Genomic DNA, 25,159 nt, shown 5'->3' with positions numbered 1-25,159 from the left:
CAAAAAAAGACGACGTGTATGCCAGAGGGCTCGGTGAGTGTATGACGACATATACAAAACAAATAAGTCAGATAAAAATTAAATAATAGATTTTTTTATCTCACTACGAACATTGATATAAAACGCGGTATTAAACATAACAGTAAACACGGCAAGTCTCTACTTTTCCCATGACCCTTAAAACAGCCATCCAATGTCACGTGGAACACAGTGACGAAAACGCCCCAGCTGTCAGAATATGTTGGCATGTGCTTATTTGGGGAGGGAATACTTCGTTTATTTGGAGGACTAAAAGTGCCAAAACCAACTAAACACACGAATACACCATTAAATAATCGTAATAAAGTAATAACAAAAATATGCCTAAATTAAATACATAAAAACATAATGAAATCATTTTAACTGTCATTAATCAATCAATAATAACTGGAATAATTGTGATCTTCCAATTTTAATTAATACAAATAAATAAAAACATAATAAAATAATTATTTGTGTCATACATTAATTACAAGTGGAATAACACGTATGTATATGACTCCAATTATAATTGATCGGTAACACATATAAATAATTGTAAATAAATAATAAATAAATACATGTGCTTAGTGTGAGCTTTTGAATTATGTAGACGTGCATTAATTGAATTTTCCAGTTAAAATCAGGCAATTCATAAACTGAGCAGAAGAAAGCGTTTTTCTCCCTATTTGGCAATTTCTGACAGAATAAGTAAGGAAGCAATCTTGTCTTTGTGGGGTTTTATGACAACAACGAAAAGAAATCTTTGTAAAGAGAGGAAAAGGTACAAGTTGTCACGTGTTGTTACCCCGTACTGAAACACAAGCCAAGAATCACCTCCGTTATACAGAAGTGAGAGAGACAGAGAAGAAGTTATCGGGTTTGATGACATGCAGGGGTCTGTCGGCCGCCCTTGGGAGTGCTGATTGCACTTGTTTCCTGAAATTGATTAGTCGATAACGCGCAATACCTGCACGATTAATATGTCCATCGGCAGACCCGGCTTCGGTAGACCCGAATGGATCCGGTCCAATGGAGTGCCTGCGAAGACAATCTCAAAAAGGGATAGGGTGCACATGCATCCTCATATATACTTGACTTAATTTACAGACCATTTCCCCAAAAAATTTTAGATCATGGAAAAGTTTATTTCCATAATTCCATTCAAAATGTTAAACTTTCATAGATTATAGATTCAGGGCTCACACTTTAAATAATTTCAAGTGTTTAATTGTTTATTTGTACATAATTTGGGATTCTAGCTCATAAAACCCACGAAATCAGGAATTCAAAAAAATTTAATATTGTGAAGAAATCAACCCAAATCTTACAAACCATAGATGTTTTAAACTGAGTGTCAGACACTATTCATCTACTAAACTCAAGGCACCTGCACAGGTTTCCCCAGGTGTCATTAAATTGCTTCAGTTTGGTTCAATTGTCTCAGTTGGGTTTAATATGGGGAAGACTGCAGACTTGACAGCTGGCCAGAAGCCCATCGTTGATACCCTTCATAGGATGGGTAAGCCACAAAGGTTCAGAGCTAAGGAGGCTGACGGTTCACAGAGTGCTGTGTCCAAGCATATCAATGGAAGGACAAAATGTGGCAGGAGAAGATGGGAAAAGAAATGACCGTGCGCTTAAATTCTTATTAAAACAAGTCTACCATATCTACACAGTATTTTGTAACCGCATTGATCATTATTCTATACTTGATCAGCATTACACTAATTCAGTATTTGTTAATGATAATTATCTTTGAGACTGATAATCAAAACATAACTATATGGAAATGCATATAAAGTGCTCTAGACACATTACAATAATTTGGGTGGAATAAAAGCTCCAGCTAGGTACGTTTACATTCTATTGTCTACAAGTCTTGTAATTTGTAATTTAACTGAATACTGCATGTGGAAAACCACCACATCATACTATGTCGACCTAATGACAAATGTTCACAATTTAGTCTATATTGCTTCGTATGTCAACCCAAATACGTGAATGTTCCATAAAGAGTTCAAAATTATAGACAAATGTTTGTGGAACAATCATCATATGTATCACTATGATAATGCTAATATTAGTGCTGTGTTTGCAGACTGTCCAATTGGCTCTAAGTGAATCTATAAATTCAGATTTTGTGGCAATCAATTCACTGGGGAACACAGTTCTTGTGGAGTTGGGTCTGACAACTGTTTTTAACAAATTTTTGGGTGCGGAATCCAAAACTCATCTCAGTTTTTCTCTATCACGTCAAGCTTTTTAACAAAGTGAGAACAAAGGAAATGTATACCTATGTAAATAAAACACTAAGATGGAATAGTTACTAGCTTTGAAAACTAAAAAAAAAAAAACAGCATAAAACGAAAATTAACTTAATTTTTAATTTAACCCATGGTTACAAGGTTGAGAGAAAAGCCAGCACAAATCCTCTTAATTCTAATATGCTAGCTTTCTGTTTACAGATATTGATAGTACTGACCTATTGGGAGCGGCACACACCTTTCACCCCACTGTCTCAATTGTGACTGCACAAAGAAGTTGCCACGTAGCTGTAGATGAGTCTGATCGTAAATTTCTCTGTGGAGAAAAAAAACTTGACGTACTAGAAAAAAACTGACTGCAATTTTGGAATCAGAATGCCAATTTTAGTTTTAATAAGCATACAAATCTAACTCAACAGAATTTTTTTTTTTTCAAATTGTTCCCCAGTGACGTGTCAAACATAATCATAATGCAACATGTGGTGTGACTTGTGCTGCTAAGCACAAAAATAAAACAAAGCACTGGCTTTGTACTCCAGAGTACAAAACAAGACAAAACCAAAAAACAACAAAACAAAACCGACAAAACAAAAGAAGTAAACAAAAACAAACCACTCCAGACATCGCCCCCTCTTTTGATAAAGTGATACATAGTCCAAACCCATGCTCATTTTAGCAAAATACAAAAACAAAAAAACATTCTCAACAACCAAAAAGCAGTACATATTGGACAGAATTCATTCCAAAACAATACTGTAATTAACAGCATGATGCTGCCACCACCATGCTTCACTGTTGGGACTGTATTGGACAGGTGATGAGCAGTGCCTGGTTGTCTCCACACATGCCACTTAGAATTAAGGCCAACAATTTCTATTTTGGTCTCATCAGACCAGAGAATCTTATTTCTCACCATCTTGGAATCCTTTAGGTGTTTTTTAGGAAACTCCATGCGGGCTTTCATGTTTCTGAGAGGCTTGCGTTGGGCCACTCTGCCATAAAGCCCCGACTGGTGGAGATCTGCAGTGATGGTTGACTTTCTAGAACTTTCTCCCATCTCCCGACTGCATCTCTGGAGCTCAGCCACAGTGATCTTTGGGTTCTTCTTTACCTCTCTCACCAAAGCTGATTCTGATCATCCCAAACATCTTCCATTTCAGGATTATGGAGGCCACTGTGCTCTTCGGAACCTTAAGTACAACAGAATTTTTTTTTTGTAACCTTGGCCAGCTATGTGCCTTGCTACAATTCTGTCTCTGAGCTCTTCAGACAGTTCCTTTGACCTCATGATTCTCATTTGCCATAACATGCACTGTGAGCTGTAAGGTCTTATGTAGACAGGTGTGTGGCTTTCCTAATCAAGTCCAATCAGTATAATCAAACACAGCTGGACTCCAATGAAGGTGTAGAACCATCTCAAGGATGATCAGAAGAAATGGACAGAACCTTGGGTGATAGCCGACATCCAGAGCCCCGGCAGCCCCAGGGTCCTAATTCGTTGGGTGGCGGCAGGACTCATGCGTTGGTCCCCCTGGATCGGCAGTCAATCCTAGGATCCCACTTCTGACACCAACTGTTTTGGCTGTGGGAGGGCATCCAAACAGGGTCTCGGGGGAATCAACATGCATCCCCGCATACATTTTGTGATACTAGGTGCCCAAAAACCTCGATTTCACATTTTAGCTCACCAATACCTGGTCAAACATTAACTAAGCTTCATATCAGTTATGCATTTAATTGAGAAGAAAAAAAAAACAGACAATACACCAACTGTATTTTGGGGACCACTGAAAAACTATCCATCCATCCATTGTCTGCACCGCTTATCCTCACGAGGGTCGCGGGCCACTGAAAAACTATGTGATTAAAAATGTGTTAGTATTATATAGTTAATCAGAATCAGAATCAGAGTCAGAATCATCTTTATTTGCCAAGTATGTCCAAAACACACAAGGAATTTGTCTCCGGTAGTTGGAGCCGCTCTAGTACAACAGACAGTCAATTTACAGAACACTTTGGAGACATTGACAAAAAAAAATTGTGCAAAAAGATGCAGAGTCCTCTCGCACTTAGACCAGTGCGAATGACTAATATTGCAATAGTCCGGTGCAATGACCATTGTGCAAAGGGCGCTGAGACTTCAAGGAGTTTATGCGGTTTAAAGTGACGAGTAGTGCGATCATCTGGGACAATGTTGGTTGTGCAAATGTTACTAATACTCCTCAATCAGTGTGCAAATGGAGCAGGTGCTACTCTGGCATGAGTGGCCAGTATATGCAAATAGTGCAGCATGGCGAGACAACTACAGTGAGTGCACGAGTAAGCCATAATTGGCCCCACAGAAATGTGACAACGAACTCAAGTCAAAAAATTGCCAGCTTGTTGTAATGGAATTATAGGTTAGGTGTTTAAGAAGTTGCTCGCAAGAGGGAAGAAGCTGTTGGAATGTCTACTAGTTCTAGTTTGCATTGATCGGTAGCGCCGACCTGAGGGAAGGAGCTGGAAGAGCTGGTGACCGGGGTGCGGAGGGTCCGAGAGGGTTTTGCACGCCCTTGTCTCAGTTCTGGCAGCGTGCAAGTCCTCAATGGTGGGTAGGGGGGTACCGATAATCCTTTCAGCAGTTTTGATTGTGCGTTGCAGTCGGAGTTTGTCCTTTTTTGTAGCAGCACCAAACCAGACTGTGATGGAAGAACACAGGACTGATTCGATGACCGCTGTGTAAAACTGTCTCAGAAGCTCCGGTGGCAGGCCGTGCTTTCTCAGAAGCCGCAGGAAGTACATCCTTTGCTGGGCCTTTTTGAGGACGGAGTTGATGTTGGTCGCCCACTTCAGGTCCTGAGAGATTGTAATTCCCAGGAACTTGAAGGTCTCGACGGTTGACACAAGGCAGCTGGACAACGTGAGGGGCAGCTGTGGCGAAGGATGCCTCCTGAAGTCCACGATCATCTCTACAGTCTTGAGCGTGTTCAGCTCCAGGTTGTGTCGGCCGCACCACAGCTCCAGCCGCTCCGCTTCCTGTCGATATGCAGACTCGTCACCGTCCTTGACGAGGCCGATGACAGCGGTGTCATCTGCAAACTTCAGGAGTTTGACAGTCTGGTTCGCTGAGGTGCAGTCGTTCGTGTAGAGAGAGAAGAGCAGCGGAGAGAGGACACAACCTTGGGGCGCCCCAGTGCTGATGCTGCGTGTGGATGAGGTGGCCTCCCCCAGCCTGACCTGCTGTGTCCTGCCCGTCAGAAAGCTGTAAATCCACTGGCAGACAGCAGGTGAGACGCTGAGCTGGAGAAGCTTGGATGAAAGGAGTTCAGGGATGATGGTGTTGAACGCTGAGCTGAAGTCCACGAACAGGATCCTCGCGTAGGTCCCTGCACTGTCGAGGTGTTCTAGGATGAAGTGCAGTCCCATGTTGACTGCATCATCCGCAGACCTGTTCGCTTGGTAGGCAAACTGCCGGGGGTCCAGCAGGGGACCTGTGACACTCTTGATGTGGTCCAGCACGAGACGTTCAAAGGACTTCATGACCACAGATGTCAAAGCGACAGGCCTGTAGTCATTCAGACCGGAGATTGCAGGTTTCTTGGGGACTGGAATGATGGTGGAGCGTTTGAAACAGGATGGAACTACGCACATTTCCAGAGATCTATTGAAGATCTGAGTGAAGACTGGAGCGAGCTGGTCCGCGCAGACTTTGAGGCAGGATGGGGACACATGGTCCGGGCCTGCCGCTTTGTTAATCTTTTGTTGTTTGAAGATGCGTCTCACATCCTGTTCATGGATGGTTAACGCAGAAGTCGGTGGAGTGATAGTGGTCGGTGGTGCGACTGGGTGGGTGTGGGGTGTGAAAGTGTCCTTTTCAAATCTGCAGTAGTAGGTGTTCAAGTCGTTGGCTAGTGTGCTATTGTTTTCAGCTTGGGGGGATCGTTGCTTGTAATTTGCCAGCTATTGGAATGCATGCCAGACTGATTTAGAGTCGTTAGCGCTAAACTGTTTTTCCAACTTTGCTGCATAGTTCCTCTTTGCAATGTTAATTTCTTTAGTCAGCTGGTTTCTAGCGTGATTATATAAGGCCGAAGGAACTGCCTGAAGAGCTCAGAGACTGACACAGACGTGGCCAAGGTTACAAAAAAAATTCTGCTGCACTTAACGTTCCTAAGAGCACAGTGGCCTCCATAATCCTTAAATTAAAGACATTTTGGACGACCAGAACCCTTCCTAGAGCTGGCCGTCCAGCCAAACTGAGCAATTGGGGGAGAAGAGCCTTGGTGAGAGAGGTAATGAAGAACCCAAAGTTCACTCTGGCTGAGCTCCAGAGATGCAGTCGGGAGATGGGAGAAAGTTCTAGAAAATCAACCATCACTGCAGCCCTCTACCAGTCGTGGCTTTATGGCTGTCCACCAACATTCACCATCCAACCTGACAGAACTGGAGAGGATCTACAAGGAAGAATGGCAGAGGATCACAAAATCCAGGTGTGAAAAACCTGTTGCATCATTCCCAAAAACACTCATGGCTCTACTAAATACTTAGCAAAGGGTCTGAAAACTTATGGCTATGTGATATTTCCATTTTTCTTTTTTAAATGAAGCTACAGAAATTTCAACAATTGTTATTTTTTCTGTCAATATGAGGTGCTGTGTGTACATTAATGAGGAAAAAAATGAACTTTAAATGATTTCAGCAAATGACTGCAATAAAACAGAGTGAAAAATTTAAGGGGGTCTGAATACTTTCCGTACCTACCGTATGTGACCTGCGATTGGCTGACGACCAGTTCAGGGTGTACCCCACCTCTTGCTACCAAAGATAGCTGGGATAGGCTCCAGCACGCCCGCAACCCGAATGAGGATAATCGGTACAGAAAGTGGTTGGATCTTAAACATTGAAGTGAGGAAACTGGAAAAAAATATAAGAATTTGAGAAGGGGGCCAATACAGCACCGTCTGTGTGTTGTGTGTGTGTATATGTAATAGATACCTCATGACATTCGATACTTTTATTAATTTTTTTTAAATCTTGTCTTCCAGCTGTTTTGCTCAATGTCTGCCACATTCACCCTCAACTTTTTCCGTTCGGGTATAAACTTCAATAAGTGGGGATCCTTCCAGCTGCCTGGCCTGCTCAACTTTGGAGAATTTAAGGTAAAAATGGAAATCACTGAATAAATGATTGTGGGCGGAGACAATATTTAGGAATATTCATTACTTAATAAATAAAATATAATAATAATGCACGTAACCTTTAGTCTAAAATATCCCAAATAAAATTTTCTTAGGATATGTGACAGGGACCTGCAGCAAATATGAAATGTGTCACAAAGTTCAAATTCATACGCTGCAGTTATCGTAGTACTGTACCTTAAATTGAAATAAAATCTACCAGACTCAAACTCCGCCATCGTTTCACTCGTTAGTGCTCGGATGGAGACAAAAACTGCCACTTATGGACTGCAGTGGACCTGGCCTTCTTTGTCTTGATGGGGATAGCAGGTGGGCTCCTTGGGGCTCTTTTCAACTGCATGAACAAGAACCTTGCCAAATATCGCATTAGACACATCCACCCAAAGGCCAAGTTTATCAGGTAACACCTTTCCACACGGAGTGCAATTTGACAAATGATTGCTTTTTATTTCTTTCTCTATTCAAGCATGCGACAACAGTGTTTTTTCTTTGTCCTTATAGGGTTATAGAGAGCCTCCTGGTTGCCATGGTGACAACAGTGGTGTTTTTTTCCGCTTCCATGCTGTTGGGTGAATGTAGGGACCTGTACTCTCCTTCAGCCCATAACACCACAGTAAGCCTCTGCTATTTCTTCCAGCATTCCAGTACGCGATTGTGGTCGCGGGTGCGGCCGAGTGGGTGTGTGTTGTGAAACTGTCCTTTTCAAATCTGCAGTAGAAGGTATTCAAGTCGTTGGCTAGTGTGCTATTGTTCTCAGCTTGGGGGGATCGTCGCGATTGGAATGCATGCCAGACTGATTTAGAGTCGTTTGCGCTAAACTGTTTTTCCAACTTTGCTCAGCTGGTTTCTAGCTCGATTATACAGGGCCCTGTCCCCGCTCTGATATGCGTCCTCCTTAGCTTGGCGAAGCTGCTTAAGTTTAGCAGTGAACCACGGCTTGTTGTTGTTGAATGTGCGAAATGATTTTGTTGGTACACAAACCTCTTCACAGAAACTGATATAGGATGTGACAGTGTCCGTATATTCATCCAGGGTGCCAGCTAATTCACACAAGTACTGTAGAGATACACTAATCACAAAAAGTTCGGGATATTGGCCTTACAGGGCACATTTCAGCTTGAACCTAAATGCATTATAACCTTTATATGTGACCTTAATTTGACCTACTCTACACTTGCCCAACTGTTCAATATTTCAGTAGCTACTTTTTGCACAACTTGCTCCTTTCTAACACGAAGTTGAATGGCAAAATGCACAACATGACATCCACTTCTCTGCCTTTCTGTGTCTCTTCCAGTCTCTGTGTTTCTTTGTTGCAACCTGCTGATCACATTCTAAGCTCAGTGGCCATTTCCTCTGAGAATGCACTGTTGATCAATTCATGTACTATTGATCAATTGTTAGGTGCCTTCTTGGTCTAACATGTCAAAATATGAGCAGAATGATAAAAAAAAAAAAACGACTGTTTAAATACTGTACCAATTCTAATTGAACCAGGACCTATACCTATCAAACACCTGTTTTGAATTTTGCCCTTCAGATCTTTACAGCAAGTGATACAAAAAGCACAGAAACACTGAACAGTTGGAAATGTACATTCAGAAGTTCAGAGACAGTCAAATTAAGCTCCCCTGTAGGCTTAAGGGTTAAGTGCATTTTAGGTTCATCCTGAAATTTCACACGAAAGCCCATCCCTAACTTTTTGGGAAGAGTGAAATGTGACTTCCTCCCACGTCTGCCAGTTACCCGAGACTAAAAGAGAGAATTTAAAAATACCCAGGTGTCTTTTACGAGGTTGAAACGTGAATAATCAAACTGTGCATTCTCACCTTGCATTTTCATTCATACCTTTGAGATGCGATTCTCCCGTCGTTCCGAGGAGAATCAACACGTCATCGTTGATCCTACAGCGCCACCCAGTGGACATCTCCTGTCGTGGCTTGCAATTCCACCGTGAGCCTCCACGCTGTAGTCTCGTTTGCCCTCCCACCAATATCGTAGGAATCCTGGAACACCGGCAACACAAAGGAGGGCGACTGGGGGGAAAAAAAAAAAAAGTATGAGAACCAACTACTTTGACCTAACGAAGGTTATGAGCATATACTTGTTTCGCTTGTGTTTTGGTGCTCATATCATAAGGAACGTAGCCACAGTCCGTTAGTGTTACGTTGCTAGCTGTGCTCAACCAACAGCTGCTAGCACACTCAGAGCAACTGCAATGAGCTCTCCCGTTACGGCGACTTTGATGGTGCGCGCTTTTTTTGTGCTCAGCCCTTACATGACTGCTATGAAAACGGGTCTGTCTCCGTTTGGGATTTCGTATTTTGTTCATAATCAGCACGCTCCGTTACAAAGAAGCTGCTAATGATACGACCTGTACGTGGATGGGGGGAGTTTGGAGTTTTTTCGCTATTGTTTTCGGGTCAAAAGTCATCTTTACATTTGTGCAAGTTGCAAAGCAAAGGTCGCTTTTAGAGTCTTTGTTGTGGTTTGAGGTTTGTAAAACGCTAGTTGGCAAGATGTTCAATACTGTTTACGACCAGGTTCCGTTCCGTAAGTCGAAAACGCGCAGGAAAGGCACAATTACTGTAAATATTATGAAAAGACACTTCTAGGCTGTAAAGGTACTCACTATACAGTACTTAAATTGAAATACAGCCCCTTGACGGGAAAAACTCGAAATACTGATTCAACTCCTTTACTTAAGTAGAAATGATCAATGTCAATTAAACACCCTCGCTGCTAACTTGGCACAATGCAAAACCAAACAACAAACTTATATGCACACAAAGTAATTTCCCTCTTATAAACTTGAATAGTCCTCGTACCTAGAATTAAAAAACAAAAATCTATTGATATCAATTTTTAAAAATACATCTAATGTGCTTCTTGTAGATTAGACCAAATTTTTTAATGCCACAAACTGGGGGTTTTTAGGCTGGCACCAGACAACACATTAGTCACGACTCATTCAGGGAGCCAACGTCAAACAATAAACCATGGATGGGAAATATCTTGCCTCTCTGAATCTGTTGCATCATCATTGTTCATTATCCTTCATTTGCATTCCTCCATGTCATTCCTCTTGCTGTTTTTTTTTTTACACCTTGTAAGACCCCAAGATTTCAATGAATCATGAATGAAGATGTTAACCACGATTGACTTTACACCTTTCTATATGTCTTTTTCATGTTGTGTTTTCATCTACAGAGGTTGCAAACAGTAAAAAGCCTACTTTGACAAAGCAAGGAGTTGAAAGTACAGATATATGTTATCAAATGTAGGGAGTAAAAGTAAAAAGTCATCAGAAAAATACATACTCGGGTAAAGTATAGATGCAGTACATGAAAAATCTGCTTTAGTCAGGAACGGAATATTTTACTTTGTTACTTCCCAGCGCAGAAAACAATCACATGAAAAACACTAAGTGGAGCAAATTGATTGTGTGCCGTTCGTAACCTTGGAATCTGTACCATAATAATACAGTGCTGTCCATTCTTTAGAGCAATTTCCTGTCATGGTGAACCAGGTTCAGCGAGCGGATGGTAGCTGGCAGTCATGCAAGAGTGACTCCAGCGGTGCGGGCACCAGCGGCGGGGAGAGCTCCAAGGAGAGCTCCCGGTGTTCCACGCCGGTGCTGGACGCAGACCGTTCGGACAGGCTGAGGGACAAGATGAGGAGGAGGATCGAGTCCAGGGACCACTGGTTCTCTCTTGAATTCTTTCCCCCTCGGACGGCCCCGGGTGCAGTCAATCTCATCTCGAGGTGCGCAAGTCAATTCCTAGTTCTGTATCAATATTGTCCGATCACAACAAAGCTATTTTCCTATGGAGAACGTTTTGAGAGCCAACGGTCCCCATCTATCCATCCATTTTCTATACCGCTTTATGAAACCATGAATAAATTCACTGTGCAGAGCCGCAGATGAGTTCGAGTACTAGGTACCATTGTAACATTTTTAACAGTCATAGGGTGTAAAAAAACAAGTTAATAACCACTGTTCATAATATTAAAACAAAGACAAAAAAAAAAAAAAAACTCTTGACATTCATGACAAGTGTGTAATGTGAAGGGGAATTGTTTCACAAATGTGTCGCATTAGTGTAATAAGACATATATTTGGTATTTGGTGTACGTATTTGGTGACAGTGGAGTCTTACTTCTCTGATTGTGAGTCTCTGACGTCATGTAACTTCCCCTGTACAGGCGGTTCTTGGTTTACGGTGTAGTTCCGGTCCTATGCAGTGCCGTATCCCGAATTTGTACCTCGGAACGCCACATAGTCTATCACTAATCTACGATAACGCAGTAGTAAAGTCATAATTTCAGTACAGTGAACAGTACAGTGGTTGTTATTTGGTGTTAGAGAGTTTTCGCTAATCTAGAGCAGGAGGTCAAACCTATTTCTGTTCACGGGCCACATTCACCCAAATTTGATCTCAAGTGGGCTGGACCAGTATATCTGTGGCCTAATAAAGCATAAATAACAACAATTCAAATTTTCACCGTTTTTGATGCAAATAATTGCAACTACATTTGGGAAAATAGTCACATTTGTTGATTATTATCTTATCAAATCATATGAGCAATTTCAAATTTCATAAACAAAATAAGTGTGATTTCAACATTTCAATCAGTTTTCATTTACACATGCAACTAACACATCACAGTTGATCTATGAAGTGTACGGACCTTTTTATAAAACTGATTTAGAAATCACTTTAAATGTACATAAATGTCCACTACTGTCTGAAAATCATGAAAACATCAACTGATTCATCACGCCATACAAAATAATGTGGGAACTTTTCAGAATTAGTGGTTATCCCCCTGCCTTTTAAATGTATACATAAAAATAGTTGTGGCAGTGCATGAAAACATAAAAGAGTTCCACCAAACCAACCTCTTTGTAAATATTTGTACAGGAGGTATTCATTTTCACAGAACTGTGTTTTTCATAGTGCCAGGGTGGCACGGCATTTGATATGAAGTAGGTGTCATGGTCCATGCCCTGCAGTTCCTCTTTTGGAGCTTGGATGGCGCCATGTGCCTTGTCTCTCCCTCTCCCCTGTTGTCTCCCTAGCAATCAACAGCACTGATTACTACCTGCATTTAAAGCCCATCAAGTTCTACAGCCTTCGCCTGAGTATTGATGCTTGTTTCTGACTCACCGGCCGACTCTCATACTCCTAGGTTTTTGTGATACGATAGTATTATCCTACTACCCGCTAGTGATGGGACGAACAACACTGGTGCGTCAGCACTGTGCCGAGTGCACAAGAGTGAAACCCCGTATTGGTGCGTGTATCGCTTTAAAGAAAAAAAAATCATGTGACCAATACAGGAAGTGTGTCGTTTGGATGTGCTGCTCCAAGTTGTGTTCATAAGGAAACAAACTGTGTCGACGTTGCGGATTTGTTGGATGGAGTTTTGCTGGTGCTGTTGTATTTTCGAGTTTTGCTTGCCCTCACCTTGTTCCATTGACTTCATGGATTGTAGTTGAAGTTTTCCCCAGTCTGGAATAATTTTTATCTTTTGACGCCAAATAAGGTAAATCTTTGACTCCTTCGGATATTGTTTACTGTTATTGTTTTAAATAAATGCTTGCACTCTTTTCTGGTAAGAGGTTTGAATTGTTTTCAGATAAGTTAACTTTTTATTTTATTGTCGGTGAAGTGTTGGCTGTGCTCCACAGAGATGTCTTACATCAATAAGAGCACTTCATCAATGCTGAGGCATTATAGAGCTCGGCATGGCAATGAAGAATTGGCAGATAGTCGTGTGAGTACCCCAGGTATGTTGAAATTCTCACAAAAAACATTTCAATTTTCAAAAATAGTTTATGACACACAAAAGGCTTTGTGTGACACAGTACTATTGTTTGTAAAAAATGACAGTCCTTTAATAAGCTTTTAACAAAATATTTCCTTTTGGCTTGCAGTTCCTAACAAGCAAGCAGTGGATGAGGCTGTGGTCAACATGATCATTAAAGACTGTCAGCCACACATTCAGGGAGCTCCTGAAGCTTATCAAACTCTTCTCAAAAAACACTCAGCAAATAAATTGAGGAAATGAAATTATACAATGATGAGATCATATGTTAAAGGATTAGCGAGTAAATATTATTTCACAGGCTGATGTTGGGTTTGCAGCATTGTAGGCTTTTCCATCTTATTTTCATTTTGTCTACCAGCAATGATTTTAGAACTACTGCATGGGTCACTATTGAGTGACCAACACAGTGTCAATACAGTGCCGACACAGTTTGTGTAGTGTGTCAATACACTCCTTCAGGTATCATCATCCCATCACACCAAGCCGCATCTGTACTCACCCGATTGTGTTCTTCCCCGTCTCCAGTGTTCCTTGCATGCCTTCCCCGTCTCGCTGTCCGCACCAGCCACGGCGCCAAGCCACTCCACCTACTCACGTTCCCGCTTACTGCTCGTTCCTTGTTCCCGACGACCCACACCTCGCCTTGGTTATCCTTACCCTGTGACAACCTACAATAAACCATTCTTAATCTACTCCCGCCGCCTCAGTCTGCTCTTGGGTCCAATTCACATCCCACTGCGCTCCGTGACAGAATACTCAGGCCATGACGGACCCAGCAACTACCGAAACGTTGAGGGAAGCGCTCGCCATTAGGGCGCGCACATCGGCAGACAAGACCAAGCCCTCCGTGAGACCATGGACTCATTAAATACCCTTACACCAAAAGCATCCCTACTGTCCTCTCAGAGGCACTTCAGCAATTCTCCCATGATTATTCCTCCCGAGCCCACATCCTTCGACCAACCCCGTCTGCCGTACAAAAAGCCGCACGTTCCTCCTCCCGAACCTTACTCCGGGGATTTAGGTTTATGTAGCCAATTTTTATTACGCTGTACTTTAGTATTCAACCTCCAACCGCTGAGCTATCCCACCGACACATTTAAGATCACGTTTGTCATTAGCCTCCTGCACGGAAGAGCTGCCAAACGGGCTACTGCGCTTTGGTATAATTCTTTATGGCAGAACTCAAAAACGTTTTCGATCACCCTGTTAAGGGTAAGGAAGCCACTCTGCATCTCCTAGCTCTCACCCAAGGTTCGAGTTCCGTAGCATCCTACCGCATCGATTTCCGGATACTCGTGAGTGAATGCGGGTGGGACAACGCAGCGCTAAGGGGAATTTTTTTACAGGGGCTATCAGAACAACTTAAGGACGAGCTTGCGACCGGGGACGAACCCACCTCCCTCGAGAACCTGATTGCGCTAGCTATTAAACTTGACTACCGCCTCTGAGAGAGAGCTCGCGAGAGAGAGGCTCATAAGACTCACCCGGAACCCAACACTGGACCTCCCAACCGACTGTTCATACCCAATTCCGCATGCTCTGACGTCCTTCAGTGGGCCCACAACTCCAAGCTCACCTGTCATCCCGGCATCACCCGCACCATCCATTTGATCCAGCAACACTTCTGGTGGCCCAGTCTAGCCTAGGACACCCGTGAGTCTGTACTACCCTCCTCTGTCTGTGCGGTAAGGCTTCTCATCATCTGGTGTGCTGCGCCCCTTACCCGTTCCGAGCCGCCCTCGGTCCCACATCTCCCCCGACTTCGTCACCGGCCTACCTCCATCTGAAGGTAACACCATCATCATCAACATGATTTGACCGGTTCTCCAAGTATGTTCACCATGTACCACTTCCCAAATTGCCCACTGCTTTTGAGACTGCTAACCTTCTTGTCCTCCACGTGTTCAGAGTTCATGGTATCCCTGTTGACATTGTATCGGACAGGGGTCCTCAGTTCTCATCCCAGATCTGGAAAGAGTTCTGTAAGGCGGCGGGCGCAGCAGCCAGTTTATCTTCCGGCTACCACCCCCAAACCAATGGGCAAATCAAAACCTGGAATCCGCTCTTCACTGCGTCACTGCTCGCCATCCTGCCTCCTGATGCACCTTCCTCCTGTGGGTTGAATATGCCCACAACTCCCTCACCAGCTTTGCCACAGTTATGTCCCCTTTCATGGCACGTTACGGTTTCTAACCTCCTTTAAGGACCAGGCGCATTCTGTGGTGGTTCCCGCGGTGAGGGAGCATCTCCAATGGGTCCAGTCTGTGTGGAAAGACGTCAGGGCTGTTTTAACTCTGTCGGTGGAGAAGAATCTGATCTCCATCGCTCCCCTACACTTGTATACAAGGTGGGTCAGATGGTGTGGCTCTCTTCCCGGGATCTCCCTCTCCAAACCGAGTCATGTAAGCTCACGCCGCACTTCATAGGACTTTTTCCGGTCACCAAAGTCATCAATTCCACCTCTGTACAGTTGAAGCTGCCCCAGTCTCTCAAGATCCATCCCACGTTTCATGTCTCAGCTCAAGCCTGTCTCCACCAGTGCTCTTAGCCCTCCGGCCGTACCCCCTCCGCCCCCCTGTGTCATCGACAACCATCCTGCCTTCTCGGTATCACGCATCCTGGATGTACGACCCCGGTGGAGGGGGTTTCAGTTCCTCGTGGACTGGAAGGGTTCTGGTCCGGAGGAGCGTTCCTCGATTTCACGTAATCTGATCTTGGATGGCTCTCTCATTAGGGACTTCTGTGCCGCTCACCCTGGTAGGACGCCTGGAGGCGTCCATTGAGAGGGGGTTACTGTCATGATCCACGCCCTGCAGTTCTTCGTTTGGAGCTTGGGTGGCGCCGTGTGCCTTGTCTCTCTTTCTCCCTGGCAATCAGCAGCACCTGTCTTCAAGCAGCACCGATTACCACCTGCATTTAAAGCCCGTCAAGTTCTACAGCCTTCACCTAAGTATTGACGCTTGTTTCTGACTCACCGGGTTTTTGTGAGGCAATAGTATTATCCTACTACCCGCATCTGTACTCACCCGATTGTGTTCGTCCCCGTCTCCAGTGTGCCTTCCCTGTCTCGCTGACCGGTCCAGCCACACCACCTGCTCACGTTCCTGCTTACTGCTCTCTCCTTGTTCCCGGCGACCCACACCTCACCTTGGATATCCTTACCCTGTAACAACCTACAATAAACCATTCTTAATCTACTCCCTCCGCCTCAGTCTGCTCTTGGGTCCAATTCACATCATACTACGCTCCGTGACAGAAGGCTTACTTTGCTCCAGAAATATGAATCTTTTAGCCTTTTGTGAATACACAATTCAAGACATGTCCTCATAGTAGTTTGCAGGTTAAATTTACAGTCTTGACATCAAGCAGATGGACAGAGGAAACTTAAAAATGAAGATGAAATTAACGTATTAGCAATGTCTATTAAGGACATAGTGGTGTGAAAAAGTGTTTGCCCCCTTCCTGATTTCTTTTTCTTTTTTGCATGTTTGTCACACTTAAATGTCTCCCATCAAACAAATTAAAATATTAGACAACACAAGTAAACACAAAATGCAATTTTTGAATGAAGGCTTTTATTATTAAGGGAGGAAACAAATCCAAAGAAGTGATTGCCCTCCCTGTTAAAACATATCTGTGGTTTATCATACTTGACTTCAATTTCTCAAGCCACACCCTGACAAAGAGAAGGAGACCAAAAGATCCTCAAAAGCTGGACATCATGCCAAGATCTAAAGAAATTCAGGAACAAATGAGAAAGAAAGTAATTGAGATCTATCAGTGTGGAAAATGTTATCAAGTGATTTCTAAAGCTTTCACCGAATCACAATGAGAGCCATTATTCACAAATCGCGAAGACAGAACAGTGGTGAACCTTCCCAGCTGACAAAAATTACCCCAAGAGTGCAGTGACAACTCATCCAAGAGGTCACAAAAGGACCCTACAACAACATCCAAACAACTGCAGGCCTCACTTGCCACAGTTAAGGTCAGTGTTCATGACTCCACCATAAGAAAGAGATTGGGCAAAAATGGCGTGCGTGGCAGAGTTCCAAGATGGAAACCACTGCTGACCAAAAAGAACATTAATGCCTGTCTTAATTTTGCTAGAAGACATCTTGATGATCCCAAAGACCTTTTGGAAAATACTCTGTGGTCTGACAAGACAAAAGTTGAACTTTTTGGAAGGTGTGTGTCCCATTACATCTGGCGTAAAAGTCACACCGCATTTCAGAAAAAGAATGTCATACCAACAGTAAAATATGATGGTGGTAGTGTGATTGTCTGGGGCTGTTTTGGTGCTTCAGGACCCGGAGGACTTGCTGTGATAAATGGAACCATGAATTCTGCTGGCTGTCTCCCAAAAAATCCTGAAGGAGAATGTCCGGCCATCTGTTCGTAACCTCAAGATGAAACGAACTTGGGTTCTGCAGCAGGACAATGATCCAAAACACACCAGCAAGTCCACCTGAAGAAAAACTAAATGAAGACTTTGGAGTGGTCTAGTCAAAGTCCTGACCTAAATCCTGTTGAGATGCTGTGACATGACCCTAAAAAGGCGGCTCATGCTCAAAAATCCTCCAATGTGGCTGAATGACAACAATTCTGCAAAGATGAGTGGGCCAAAATTCCTCCACAGCGCTGTAAGAGAGTCATTGCAAGTTATCGCAAATGCTTGACTGCAGTTGTTGCTGCTGAAGGTGGCCCAGCCAGTTATTAGGTTTAGGGGTCAATCACATTTTTACACAAGGCCATGTAGGTTTGGATTTTTTTGCTCCCTTAATAATAAGACGCTTCATTTAAAAACTCCATTGTGTGTTTACTTGTGTTGTCTTTGACTAATATTTAAAATTGTTTGATGATGGGAAACATTTAAGTCTGACAAACATGCAAAAAATAAGAAATCAGGAAGGGGGAAAGCACTTTTTCACACCACTGTGCATATTTACAGTAAATGCAAAATAGAAACTTAAATTAGCTGCTAAATTCACTGCCGGCCCTCCCAGTTAACGTGGTAGCTCTAGCTAGACCCTATCTGCCAGGAGGAATGAAATAATCCAGGGGGAACCTTCCATACCCTGGTAGTTTTTCTTTTGTTGGGGACACAGGGGGAACTCAAGCTACCAGGCTAGCTAGGGAAGTTCCTGCAAAGGTTCTTGTGGTGGGAAAGCCCCGAATGAACCTTACATTCATGTTCTTGGAATGTGGGAGAAATCTGGGCTACCCCGCAAGCACATGGAGAACAAACTATACAGGAAGGACAGAGCTGAGATTTGAACCCAAACATCAGAACTATGAGGCACACATGCTAACCATTCAACACCATGCTAACATGATGATTTTTCCATTAATGTAATCTCATCAGTGCTGTGTCATTGCTTTTTGTGCTTGAGTTTTTTCTTGAATCTTAAGCGGAAATGTCATACGTATGTATACACAGTATTCCATTATGTGTTTAGGCTGACAAAAACTACCTGTCCTGAACAGGCATATTTAAAATAATTTGAAGAAGACCAAACTCCTCTAATAACTCTGTTCCAAACGTGTTGTTCTTCAGATTTGACCGTATGGGCTCTGGAGGGCCACTCTTCATCGACATTACGTGGCATCCGGCTGGAGATCCGGGTTCAGACAAGGAAACTTCGTCCATGATGATTGCCAGCACAGCAGTCAACTATTGTGGCCTGGAGAGCATCCTCCACCTAACGTGCTGCAACCAGACCAAAGACAACATCACTGGCTACCTGGCCAAAGCGAAGCACCTGGGCCTGAAAAACATCATGGCTCTCAGAGGAGGTAGCAGAGTCATCCATTTTGAGATGATGCTCCACTTTCTGTTTGAGCACAACTCTCTGTTGTATTTTGTTTTAAATACCCCTTCAAATAATATTCTGCATTATTGTGACATATCCACAGACCCAATGGGTGCAGATTGGGAGGAAGAGGAAGGATGCTTCAACTATGCTATTGAACTTGTAAAACACATCCGATCAGAGTTCGATGATTACTTTGACATATGTGTAGCAGGTGTGGCCTCAACGTATTAAAGAGTTATACACCGTTTAGCTTGATTTCCACTGGTCATCGATGACAATGTGTGCGTGTGTGCCACAGGTTATCCCACTGGCCACCCCGAGGCAGACAGCTACGAGGAAGATGTGCGACACCTGAAGGAGAAGGTGGATGCCGGAGCAAACTTCGTTATCACGCAGCTCTTCTTTAGGGCGGAAACGTATCTGAAATTTCTCGATGACTGTCGAGCAGTTGGGATCACATGTCCCATCCTTCCTGGGATCTTCCCCATTCAGGTAACACCTAAAATACTGAGATTGATTGCTTAGTATCAGACAGTCTAGTCATAAAGTGGAAGATAATGCAAGAGGCCTGTATTTGGGGTTTACAACCTACTGTAGCTGGACTTTTCCCCAGTAGATCCTTTTAGGCAATGTGCTGCCTCTCTACAGAGCCCAGCGAAGGGACATTGCCACAACTTTCGCACAGCAGCACAGTATTGTGTTAATCAGGTGATTAGATGTGTGATGACCTAAGAGCTGGCATCTGATGTCAAAGAACTAGTCGGACAGAGCTACTGCTTTCACCACAACCCTCCTCTACACCCTTCTCTTTTATACTGGCACTGGTACCAACTGTTCATACTACCTCTTATGTGGCACTGTTCTGGTCGTCGATCGCTTGATCAGAATGAAATGACCTGGATGAACGTGAATATTCACAGGCAGGCCTATGAAGTGGCGACACGACGTCGTCCCGATTCGGTGTGACTTTATCCAGAATAGCAGCACAGAAGACGGGAGGGAAAATCTTCTCTACCAGGCACTGTAAAAGGGGCTACAATTTGAGTGAACTGGCACGAAAATGATGCTAATGCGGCTGTTCAATGTGTATGACACCGTGGTGAGAGTGAAAAGCAAGCAAACGCAACAGTATTAAATAACATTATAAGAAACTGCTTGTTCTTGCTTTAAGCTGCAAGTCAATTCGTATTGATCATATTGTCACCTGATCTTTTATTGTGTTTGTCTGCAGGGCTACCAATCTCTACGTCAGCTTGTCAAGCTGTCAAAACTGGAGGTGCCGGAGGAGATCATGAAAGTCATCGAGCCCATCAAAGACAATGACGCGGCCATTCGTAACTACGGAATCCAACTAGCGGTGGAGATGTGCAAAGTGCTGCTGCAAAGTGGCAAGGTGCCCGGCCTGCACTTCTACACTCTAAATCGAGAGGTCGCCACCATGGAAGTCCTCCGGCAACTCGGCCTGTGGATAGAGGACCCCAGGTAGGTCATCCCTGTGGCTGCCAAATATATTTAACAATACAATTTTGTTTTTCCTCCCATTTGGGTTGTGTTACCGGGCACCTCTTCTTTGCCAAGATAATCCATCCACTCACAAGTGCGGCATATCAAGACGATGACGACTAGACAGCATGATTATTAAGGCCACTCTAAAAAGTGCAGTTTATCACAAAGCACAATGAATCCCCGACCATCATCTAACGTTGCAGCATTAAAATAATGCACGGCCCTATGTTGCAAGGATCTGTACACAATTCCTGGAAGCTGAAAACATCCCAGATTCGCATGACCAGCGTACTCAGTGGACGTCACCCGCTGAGCAGGTGTGGGATGCTCTGGATCGCCGTTCCCGTTCCTCCCATTATACAGCAGCTTCACACAGCCATTAAAGAGTGGACCAACATTCCACTGGCCACAATCAACAACCTGAAAAACTCTATGCGAAGGAGATAGTTTGCAGGCTGTCATCCAAATGGTGGTCACAGCAGATACTCAATGGATCAGTAGAACTGCCTGTGGCCTTGCCCTGTGGGCGGCCTAAGGAACACTTTTGCACTATTCGTGCTGTTCAATCAGCATCTACATATGCCATATGTGAGGTGGGCAAATTATCTGGGCAAATGAGAAGTTAAAGGTGGCCAATACAGATTTCGACAGATTTGTGCACAACATTTGAAAAAAGTGGGCCTTATGTTGTACATAGAAAAAGTCACTGATCCTCGAGTTCAGCTCATGAAAAATGGAAGCAAAAACAGAAAGTGTTGCGTTGATAGTTTTGTTCAGTGTATGTCACAAAGATTCTCGATTGGTGCTGCAGATTCCTCCTTTTGCATAGCCTGCACTATTGTCCCATGAAGAACATGTCTTCTCTGTCAGACGGCCTCTTCCCTGGGCAGTGAGTGCGCATCCCAAACGAAAGGTCGAGGACGTGCGACCCATTTTCTGGGCGTCCAGGCCCAAGAGCTACATCTACAGAACCCAGGACTGGGATGAGTTCCCAAATGGCAGATGGTAAGATTTTGGACACTTTTCTTTGCTTTAGGAAGCAGATGACAGGAATGTGATTCATTTTTAATTGATTCCTATAAAAAGTAAAAACCTACCTAGACAAACAGATTGAGGATCATGCTGTTGTTGATTCTCTTACTAGGGGTAACTCCTCATCTCCAGCTTTTGGGGAGTTAAATGATTACTACTTGTTCTACTTGAAGAGCAAGTCATCCAAAAATGCCCTGCTGGAGATGTGGGGAGAGGAGCTGAAGAATGAGGAGAGTGTCTTTGAGGTCTTTACCTGCTACATCACAGCTCAGCCAAACCGCAATGGACACAAGGTAACCGCACCTCTCTCCATCTGTATTTAAAGTTACCAAAGCAAGTACAGTTGTACTTGCCCCACCCTTGAGGTTTTTTTTTTTTTTTTGAGTCACAAGCCGTCACTTGGTTTGCTTGTTTATGGGAGGGGTGCTATGTGTTGCGAGCCAAAACTTTGAGGTATGAGCGAGCTTTGGCTGACGCGGGATTCAAGTGGGAAAGAAAATGGAGTAATTAGGGTACTAGAATGCCTTCACTTGTGGGCAAGGAGAGCCACAGTTGCCAACACACTTTCAGCCGTTTATTGAACGAGACAGTCAAACACTAATACAAAATGAGAACACTCTGCACTGAAAGTAATGAATTTGAATAATTATACATTCTCATATTTGATTGTATTGTTTGTTTATCATTTATTTAATTATTGACCCGATATTAAGGCCGTTTTACACGTAAATTAACAATAAATCAGTTAACCAATTGTTTTACGTGAATAAAAACATCAATAAATACATTTTATTTAACCAATGTTAGGGTAAAAAAACAACTAAATTAATGCGACAAATATTATAGAACTCTTGATCATGTAAAGTGGGACGGATTGAAGAAGGGAGCAGGCCATACTTTGGCCACCCCTGGTCCAGAAGGCCTATGCTGCTCATGCACTGTAGATCATGTATTCCTCTTTGCCAGGTGATGTGCATGCCGTGGAATGATGAGCCTCTGGCCCAAGAAACCAACCTACTGAAGGACGAACTGCAGAAAGTGAACAGACGAGGCGTGCTCACAATCAACTCCCAGCCCAACATCAACGGCAAGCCCTCCACAGACCCGATCGTGGGCTGGGGCCCCCCTGGAGGCTACGTCTTTCAGAAGGTATGACCACTTTGTGTTTGCTGCAATCCTCAGAACCTTCAAATGAAGCAGTGTTGCATACATATGGCAACTGTATATTAGTGCATCGCTTCAGTCATTTCTATCCAACAGGCCTATCTGGAGTTCTTCACATCCAGTGAAAATGTGTCTGCTCTCCTCGAAGTACTGAAGAAGTATGAACCCCGTGTCAACTACCACATTGTTAACGTGCACGTAAGTTTGAACAGAAAGTCACGCTTTTCCTGATTTTCTCGGTCAACGCGCAGATTAACCACAGATATTGTGCACAAAGGGCCAGAACCTCACCAACGCTCCTGACATGCAACCTAATGCTGTGACGTGGGGGATATTCCCTGGCAGAGAGATTGTTCAGCCCACCATTGTGGACCCAGTCAGCTTTATGTTCTGGAAGGTAAGAACACGTGCTTCAGGTATTTGTGAACTCTGCATTGATGTGTCATAATGTTCCTCATGACGGGCTTGTTCCCTCAGGATGAGGCCTTTGCCTTGTGGATTGAGCAGTGGGCCAAACTGTACGAAGATGAGTCACCTTCTCGGATGATCATCAAATACATCCATGACAACTACTTCCTGGTGAATCTGGTGGACAATGACTTCCCATTGGACAACTGCCTGTGGCAGGTGATCGATGACATGTTTGAACAGCTGGATGCTTCTCCACAGTCACCACCCCATGAACTATCGTCATAGTCTGATGCTAATGTGTTTTTACAGTAGGACAAAAAAGCACCACTAAAACTATTTTGGAATGCTGCTATTAGAAAGAAAATGTTTACTTCACAATATTTTTTAGTCGGTCCAGTATTTGTTTTCTTTTGTACTTTTAGGATTTTAGTCAGAAAGACAGAAAATGCAAAACTTTATAATGTCATATAATATTATAACTTTATTTCTTTCATCCATGAGAGCCATATGTTACTCCAACTATTATATACTATGTCCACACTGGAGGATATATTGTCCCCCCCAATGTGACGTGTATCAGATTTTTTTCATGTCAATGTAAACAGTACAGTTACATTTTTTATTTTTTATCTCTGACCCAGGCTTCTTTTATATTTGGATATAAATGAGATATGTATCAGATGCGAGTGCAGTCTGGACGCGTGAGTCGTGCTCATGCGACCTATATTATTTGTTTTTATAATAATGAATTTTACAAAACATAGTGAATTGGGCATCATGTCTTGCTGTGTAAATGTAGCCTCTGTTTGTTTTTAGTTGTTGTTTTTGGAGTTTACATTTGCTGAGCATTTTAAATTACTGTCAAATGTGTTTTTAATAGCAATTATACAAAAGTGTGCAAGCATCTATGACATAAGTGTATTAAAGTTAGAAAACTTTTCTAAGTATTCTCTTGCCTCGTCTCATCGTAAAATTATTTTGTGTGTATATTATCAGTATGTACTGTATGCACTGCAGCAGCAGAACAAGCACAGAGGTGTGGGGTGATGGTAACACATAGCAATAACTATTAATCCATCCTCAATTGTACAACTTCGGATTTTTGGGTCTCTGTAGATTTAAATGCAGTTTTATTTTAACTCAACCATCAACATGATTACTACTAACATTCAGACTAATATAATAGTAATAATAATAATGACAAATGGAGTTGTGCTGTGGGCACATTCACACCGTCACTGAATGGGAACTAAACCCACACTGCCCGCACCAAAGTCAGGCGAGTGTACCACGACATCATCAGTGACTCGATGCAAAATCACCAACCGCAATTTGTCTCAGGTTTGATAAAACACATTGCGTGTGCTAAATGAATATACTCACATCTAATCCTCCCAGTACGTTTCACGTTCGGGGAGAAAGTACCAAAATTAATTGCTTGTAAGTCTTCCTTTTGCAAAATGAATTGTCCTTTTTCGGGACAGCAGTAAAAACATGGGAAGTTTAAGGGTAGGACTGGATGATTAATTTAGTTAAGTTAATTAAGTTTGTTTGTCAGGAAAGATGATATTTGTAATACTTTTTAAGCAGCTTCCATAGTTCAAAGCTGACGCGCACTGCTTGCACTCACTTGGCCCCAAACAGTGTGAAGCTAGTTTACTAAAGTACAGTCACAGATTCCAAATCAACAACTTTGTCTTCATATTTAGCGACTTTAAAAAACAAATTGCAACTGCTAAGAAACAGACATGAGCGGAATCTTTTTCACATTGTTTGTCAAATGACAAGACAGGAGCCCGGGGAAAGGCAAATCGTGGAGTTGGTTGCACTGAACGTTGCCCAAGACACGGTGCCCACCAATGCGTTGCAAAAGCAGTGATTTATCAGCATGATGGAAACTTTTGACCGAGGTACCGTATGTGCTTCCAAA

At 43.2% G+C, this 25,159-nt stretch overlaps 2 protein-coding genes across 7 annotated transcripts; both read left to right on the top strand.

Moving 5' to 3' along the window:
- Positions 1-18: 18 nt before the first annotated feature.
- On the top strand, positions 19-9,019 carry LOC133414048 (H(+)/Cl(-) exchange transporter 6-like). Its single transcript, XM_061699141.1, has 5 exons — positions 19-33; positions 7,310-7,423; positions 7,696-7,862; positions 7,964-8,106; positions 9,003-9,019. The coding sequence occupies exons 1-5, from the start codon at positions 19-21 to the stop codon at positions 9,017-9,019; spliced, it is 456 nt and encodes a 151-aa protein (XP_061555125.1).
- Positions 9,020-10,971: 1,952 nt separating this feature from the next.
- Positions 10,972-24,133, top strand: mthfr (methylenetetrahydrofolate reductase (NAD(P)H)). 6 transcript variants are annotated; one of them, XM_061687038.1, is made up of 12 exons: positions 11,153-11,227; positions 13,139-13,256; positions 18,858-19,096; positions 19,217-19,327; positions 19,415-19,608; positions 20,348-20,598; positions 21,493-21,627; positions 21,767-21,947; positions 22,621-22,803; positions 22,915-23,016; positions 23,096-23,215; positions 23,296-24,133. In XM_061687038.1, exons 3-12 carry the CDS (start codon positions 18,868-18,870, stop codon positions 23,512-23,514), a joined length of 1,725 nt encoding a protein of 574 aa, XP_061543022.1. In that variant the 5' UTR covers positions 11,153-11,227; positions 13,139-13,256; positions 18,858-18,867; the 3' UTR covers positions 23,515-24,133. The 6 variants fall into 6 exon arrangements, with proteins under 6 accessions (XP_061542986.1, XP_061543022.1, XP_061543032.1 ...); XM_061687048.1 differs by having other exon boundaries at positions 11,210-11,227; positions 13,158-13,256; XM_061687029.1 differs by lacking the exon at positions 11,153-11,227 and adding an exon at positions 12,741-13,012 and having other exon boundaries at positions 13,158-13,256.
- Positions 24,134-25,159: the final 1,026 nt, after the last annotated feature.

The sequence above is a fragment of the Phycodurus eques genome, chromosome 1 (genome assembly GCF_024500275.1).
Source record: "Phycodurus eques isolate BA_2022a chromosome 1, UOR_Pequ_1.1, whole genome shotgun sequence".
Classification (NCBI taxonomy): Eukaryota; Metazoa; Chordata; class Actinopteri; order Syngnathiformes; family Syngnathidae; genus Phycodurus; species Phycodurus eques.
The sequence above is the reverse complement of the archived record's forward strand: the minus strand, read 5'-3'. Positions and strand labels throughout refer to the sequence as shown.